Here is a 7,050-nt window from a genome sequence, read left to right on the forward strand (position 1 = left end):
AAGCAAATGACTTTGAGGGCCAGCCCATGGCTCACTTGGGAGAGTGTGGTGCTGATAACACCAAGGACATGGGTTCAGATCCCTATATAGGGATGGCCAGTTTGCTCACTTCGGAGAGCGTGGTGCTGACAACACCAAGTCAAAGGGTTAAGATCCCCTTACCGGTCATCTTTAAAAAAAAAAGAAAGAAAAAGAAGCAAATGACTTTGCTCAGTCATCTCAGGCCTCTGTGGAGCAGAGAAACTGGTGTCCTTCTTGGAGTACTGCCTTCATCTCCTTGAACTGAGCCAATTGGCAGGCCTCGTCCAGCCCCAGCCAGCGGTAGGCTTGGTGCTCGTGGGAGAGACGGATCTCCACATTGAAGTCTTTCACCTCCGCCAGCCAGTAAATGACTGTTTTAGGCTTTCCCCTGGCCACGTAATTGAGCTCCCGTCTGAACCCCTCAATGATGGTCAGCTGGCCTGTTTCTATGCCCGCTTCCTCCTGAGTCTCCCTCAGGGCTGTTTCCAAGTCATTCTCTCCTGGTTCCACATGGCCTAGTTAGGAGAAAAGAGGAAGAAAATGAGAAAATCTTCAACAGTCCCCAAAGCTGGATTTTCCAGGCCCATGATTTAGAGATGGGGTCCTTGGTGACTTTTCCAAGTGTTCCTAGGCTAAAGGAACCTTGGAAATTGGCAATATCATGCCAATAACATGCCTGGGAAGGGGGTGCAGGGCAGGTAGTGTCTGGTTTTTGGGGTCTGAGCAATCCCTCCTTTCTACCCAATCTTCTCTTTAGAAAGTGAACCAGACCATGTATTTGGCAAGTCAGGTTTAGAATATTGCTCTTTGATGGTGAGAGAGAAGACCTCCTTCCGACCTCTGCTTTCTTATTCTTTGGAGCTCTCCTCATCCCATCTTCTCAGGGACCACTTTTCCCTTGGAAACCTTAAAGTTATTTTTCCAAGGAGGGGAAGTCCTTTCTTGGCAGGTGGGAGCTAGCTGAAGAGGGAGTACTTCACCTACAATCCAGTGAGGAATTAACACTGTCTACAGTTGGACCCTGCAGTCCCAGGGCCGACAGACAGGCTCAAAACCCTGCACTGCTGCAGCCGCAGCTGTTTCCAAGTAGCTATCAAAGCTTTTTCCAAATTGTTTTCATCTTTCTAACTGAGCAAGGCCAGATTTCAATTTCATAGGGAAAGTCCTGATGGGAACTTAGACTAAGGAAAAGCTGAGAGCCAGTTCTAAGAAAATTTGTTGGCAAGACCCAAACCCAAGCAGACAACTGCCAAGAAACTGTTGTAGGGGAACTTGAAGCTCTGCAGACTGGAGCAGCCCTCAGCTTTACCTTTAGGCCCTTCCCACAAATATTCAGCTTGCCCAGAGGAACCAAGAAGGATTGGGGGGGGTCAAGCAGCCTCTGTCTACACATGGCTCCAGCAAGTTGCTGGGGGGCCTCCTGGTTCAGAAGCTCAGGGAGAGGAGGAACTCTTAGCTGTTCCCTTCTCCGTTTGGAGACGGAGCTATCCCCTAGCCTTCTTTCCCAGGGGTCCACAGAGCAGTGCCCTCAGTCAGTTGCTGATGCACCAAAAACAACCAAGAACTTAGCACTTAAAAACCCATTCTAGCTCATGGCTTCTGGGGAGTTTTCTCTGCACAGCATCTCCTATAGTGATGTAAACAAAAACAGATAGGGAATGCATTGGGGGAAGAACGTGGGAGGGATGCTGGTGGTGACAAATGACACTGATTCAGGATGCTCTACCTTCCCTCAGAGGTGTGTGGGAGTTTCTGAGCACACCTCTCCCAGGAACATCTATTCAGTATTCTGCCCATCAATGTTAACAGGGTAACTTCTCCCCAAACCCAAGCAGGAAAGGATTAGGAGAGGTCCTTTGACATCTTTTAGTGAGAGGAACCATGCAGTGTGACTTAGGTGATCAGGAGACAAGTGTGAATATTCCTATTCATAGTATTTGTGACACTTCTCTTTTTTTACCTTGTTTCTCTCTAGTGCAACTCAAATGTGCAAAATTTATTTCCTGTTCCCATTTCCTTGTTGGATCCTTTTCCACCCTCCCCATCTTACTCCCTTTTAAAGTCTCTGCTCCCTTCTGTCTGGGGGCTGCTCACTCTTGGCTCCTCATCCCAGCAGGTGCCAGAGCTACAGTCTGTCCCTGCCCACTGGGACATCCCAAAGTCTCAGCCAAGGATGCCTCCTTTTTCCCATTTCTCCCTACACAGCCTAGCTTCTCTTTCAGGACTATTTGACCACAGCTTTCTTACTCTTAGAGGTGGGATCTGGAATGCTGGTGTAAACCAGCTTACGAACAGATCTTGGCCTGGTGTAAGGCCTAAGGCTACTTATTTTTGCTGTTCTACCCCCTGGAGACTTGGCCAACTCCACCCTGGATGCTGAGTGATGGACCCAGGGCATAGATAGCTGGTCACGCTGCAATCGCAAGGTCTCTATAATCTTCACAACCTCCTGGTTTGAGAAGGACTTTTCCATACCCTCACTCCTCCACTCCTGCCAGAGTTTGCAGTTTAATCTATGACCAGGGAACCCTCCTTCTCTGTGCTCCTAACTCAAAACACAACTATGTTTATAAACACCCCAGAAGTCATTCTGTGTGTTTAGTTAAAAAGAAAAACCTAGTAATGGGGACACTAAACTAGGAGTCAAAGGAACTTGATAAAATGAAGTCAGAGACAGGGCTGGAAGAAAACAGAATTTTCTAGTCAACCCCTTGTTTGACAAATGAAAAACTCAAAGTCCAGAGAGGGGGGCACACAGCCCGCCATGTCTTGACCCCAAGGTTCCCAGCTCACTGGTTTTTCTCCTACCCATCCATTCACCAGAGGCTGGAGGGCTGGTAAATGATACAAAAACACCAGGTGCTGCTTGTGCCCTGGGATTCGGTCACAGAATTCTATTTCCAGCTCTGCTATGGCCTGGCCTGAAGAGCTTGTGTGAAGAAAGAATCAAGGGCTCCTACCCACCCCACCCCCTCCTGCTGCAGCCACTGGGAAGCAACCTTGTGGGGGCCTGGCCGGGCAGAGTTCTGAGCAACGCCTGGCATTTTCCCAAGAGCCAGCCCCTCTGGCCTCGCACCTCGCACCTTTGGGAGGAGTCCAGTGATGAATGCCATCTGAAGCCTGCAGCAGTAGGAACTCAATCGCACTGTTGTCCATCTTGGGGATGAGGTGTCTTCGGAAGACGATCAAGCCACATGCTCTCAGGGCCATGGTCTATCTAAGGACTTCACACAGAAGACATGGGACACTGGAAAGTTACACAAAACAGGAAGATACACACTGAGAAGTAGCACTTGGGTGCTGGAGAGTAGCACAGAATAGCTATCAGTGATCTCATAACCCACAGAAATAGGCAGCATGCCAAGAACCAATGGAAGGAATCCAGGAAGCAGAGATGGACCTTTGCGTGTAATTGCAGGACCCTGGCAACTATCCTCAGTCAATGTGACCTCTATCCCAACGGCTCCACTTCTCCTGGTAAAACATAGGACTAATGCGTGTTTGTTATGAGACTGGAGATCCTCAGAAGCAAACCCACTGAAACAGGAGAGATGTTGGTAATGGAGAGATGCAGTACAAGTATTATCATTAAACCCACAATCCCATTTCCCTCAGCCTACATTCTGAGCACCTGAAGCAAAGAGCTCCCCCAAATTCAGAAGGGTCACCTAGAGAAAACAGCTTGGCGTACTATAAAAATTTTGTTGTTGATTTTTTTAGCCTTTTATTTTATCCATATTTTTGAATATGTTATACATTAACATGGTCCAAATTCAAAGTACAAAAGGGCACACATAGTAAAAAGTCTCTTTCCCACCCTGTAAGAGGCAAATTAACATAGTGGTCAAGAGCATGAATCTGGAGCCTGGCTTCAGGTTCTGGCTCTGACACTAGCTGTGTGACCTCCTGTTCCTCAGTGTCTTCATCTGTGAGATTGGATTATAGTTATACTGCAAAGGGTTGCTGTGAGGATTATATGATTTAATTTTTGTAAAGCGATTTAGAACAGTGCCTGCCACATAATAAGCATTCAGTAGATTTCTGTATGTGTATAAAAATGTCTGGAAGAATATACATTATTAATAGTGGTTTCTGGAAGGTGAGATTATGGGAAGACTTTCATTTTCTACTCCATATATTTCTATATTGCTTGGGATTTTTTTTTTTTTTTTTTAAAGATGACCGGTAAGGGGATCTCAACCCTTGACTTGGTGTTGTCAGCACCACGCTCAGCCAGTGAGCGAACCAGCCATCCCTATATGGGATCCGAACCCGGGGCCTTGGTGTTATCAGCACCGCACTCTCCCGAGTGAGCCACGGGCCGGCCCTATTGTTTGGGATTTTACAAAGCATATTCATTCGTTTTATAATCAGCAATACAATAAAGATTTTTCCATGTCAAAAAAAAAGTCAATAACAACAAAAAAGACGAGGGGAGAAAAGTAAGAATATCTGCACAACTGAAAAGAAAATTCATCATCTGAGTGGAGACATGTAATCAAGTTAAAAAATATGGAAGATCATTTATGTAAGACCCTGCTAAGGAAAAATTTGTGTCACTGATTCAACAAATATTGAATACCTACTATGTACTAAGCACTGTGCTAGGGCTTTGCCCGCATGAAGCTAATATTCTAATGGGAGAGGCAGACTTTAATCAAATAATTAAGCAAATTAAAAAATAATTGCCAATAAACTACATGCTACAAAGGAAATCTGTGTAATAGGCAATTTGGCCTGGTCAAGGAAGGTTTTCTGAAAGATGGGATGTCTGAGCAGAGAAACAAAGGATGAGTCAAAGGGAAGTCAGCAAAGGGAAGGAGGGGAGAGAGTGTGCTCCAAGTGGAGGGAACAGCATGGGCAAAGGATGGCAGAACCAAAAGAAAGCCAAGTGTCTCAAAATGCAGTGGAGGCAGAGAGTGGCCAAGGCAGGATAAGGCCTGAGTCATCTCAGCAGGGCTAAAGAAGGAGCTGGTGCTCGGGATACCACAGCCCATGCAGAAGGGCTGCTGAAATAGGAGCTGCTGTCCTCCCTGGCCCCTTTACTGGTGGCTCAATCAAGATGAGCTTTTGTCTGTCAAAGGCATAAAAATTAGGCCCAAACTGAAACCTCTTCCAGGGCAGTTCTCAGAACTGCCAACAGATGGTAATGTTACTCTAGGGAATAGCAGTTTCTCACCAAAAAAACAAACACCCAACACTGAGATCTTTCCAAACCTTTCTAAATGTATGAAGAGTTTTCAAGGATTGGAAATATGTAACCTCAAAAGAGGTTTTCAAAATGGTATGCACTCTCATATGCTGTTGGTGGAAGAGTAAATTAGAATATCCCTTTAGGAGGGCAGTTTGGTAATAACTATCAAAAAATAGGGCCGGCCCGGTGGCGCACTGGATAGTGCGCCGCTTGGGAAGCGCGGCGGCGCTCCCGTCCGAGGGTTCGGATCCCACATACAGACCGGCTCCCGCTCGCTGGCTGAGCGAGGCGCGGGAGCAACGCCGAGGCTTGCGATCCCGTTGCCGGTCCCCGGTCCGGTACGGGGGCAACACTGAGGGTTGCGATCCATTGCCGGACACGGAAAAAGGACAAAAGACAAAAAAAAATAAAAATAAAAATAAAATGCACATTCCCAAAGACTCAGCAATTCCATTTCTAGGCACTCTCACAGAAATACATGTGTAAGATGTACACATGAGAATGTTCACCACAACCTTGTTTGCAATATCAAAAAGAAAAAAAGGGTACAACCAATTATCCATCAATATGGGAATGGTTACAAAGTACAGTACATATATCTATATAATGGAATATTATGAAATTATTAAAAAATGAGGTAGAGGGCCGGCCTGGTGGCGCACTGGAGAGTGCGCTGCTTGGGAGTGCGGTGGTGCTCCCGCTGAGGGTTCAGATCCCATGTGGAGACTGGTTCCCGCTCACTGGCTGAGCGCGGTGCGGGCGCAAAACCGAGGGTTGCGATCCTGTTGGCGGTCCCCGGTACAGGCGTGACACCGAGGGTTGCGATCCTGTTACCGGTCAGTAAAAAAGACAAAAAGGAAAAAAAAAATGAGGTAGAGCCAAATGTGTTGCTTGGAAGAAAAGATCTACAGACATATTGAGTAAAAAAAGTATGGTTCAGAACAGTATATAAAATGTAATCCTGTTTGAGTTTAAAAATTCATATAAAAAGGGGAAGCAGGCTTTTATTAAACACCATGTTCTGCAGGGATACTTCAAAAAGTTCATGGTAAAATAGAATTGAAAGATAATATGAATCCTTCCATGAACTTTCTGAAGACCCCTCATATTTTTCTGGAGTCCCTATATATGCCAAGAACTTTCCCCATTCTGGAAGCCAAAGGAAATACCCTGTCACTGCAGAACTGGTGAACAAAGATTACAAATTACTGATTCATGGTTCAGGCAGAAACAGGTAACTAATTCCATGCCCTCCCTATAAAGATGCTCAGAAAGCTATAGATGTAGGGTCCCTTGCTCCTGCCTCAGGTGGAACCCCACGGAATGAATGCTGGAACACCTAGATAAGTTTAGGGATCCAAGACTAGAGAACACAGTGCCCTGTCTAGAACAGAAAGCCCCACAGTGTTCCTCCCCACCACTGCCACCACCAACATAGCATGGGAAAGCAAAGATACCTGCATGGAGAGCCGAGAAGAATAGGTGTGGGATGGTCATGTGGAGCCACTGAGAGGTGAATAGGCCAATATTTTCCAATGTAGCAGCGGTGCGGGGAAGGAATCTTAGGGTAGTGACAAGAGTGCACCCAAGCAAGAATGTAACCCAGTGTACAGATGTGACCACATTTAAGAACCAGAGAAGCCAATGGTTCATCTCAATGGGACAAGAAAAGCTAGGATCAGATGCTCACCCTCCACCTATGTTGTGGACCCATGAAGAGAACAGCTCTAGAAAGGCAGAACTCCTCGTTGCCTTTTTTTTAATTGCTTGGCTTGGGCCAGCAGTTCTCTAAAATTCCTTTGCCCACTCCATACACACAACCACTTACTCATCCT

At 46.2% G+C, this 7,050-nt stretch overlaps 1 protein-coding gene across 1 annotated transcript; it reads right to left on the minus strand.

The window, feature by feature from the left end:
- Nucleotides 1-205: 205 nt before the first annotated feature.
- On the minus strand, nt 206-3,243 carry NUDT2 (nudix (nucleoside diphosphate linked moiety X)-type motif 2). Its single transcript, XM_008590864.1, has 2 exons — nt 3,105-3,243; nt 206-536 (listed from the first exon to the last, which is right to left on the minus strand). The coding sequence occupies exons 1-2, from the start codon at nt 3,229-3,231 to the stop codon at nt 220-222; spliced, it is 444 nt and encodes a 147-aa protein (XP_008589086.1). The 5' UTR covers nt 3,232-3,243; the 3' UTR covers nt 206-219.
- Nucleotides 3,244-7,050: the final 3,807 nt, after the last annotated feature.

Source organism: Galeopterus variegatus, unplaced genomic scaffold (assembly GCF_000696425.1).
Source record: "Galeopterus variegatus unplaced genomic scaffold, G_variegatus-3.0.2 Scaffold143, whole genome shotgun sequence".
Classification (NCBI taxonomy): Eukaryota; Metazoa; Chordata; class Mammalia; order Dermoptera; family Cynocephalidae; genus Galeopterus; species Galeopterus variegatus.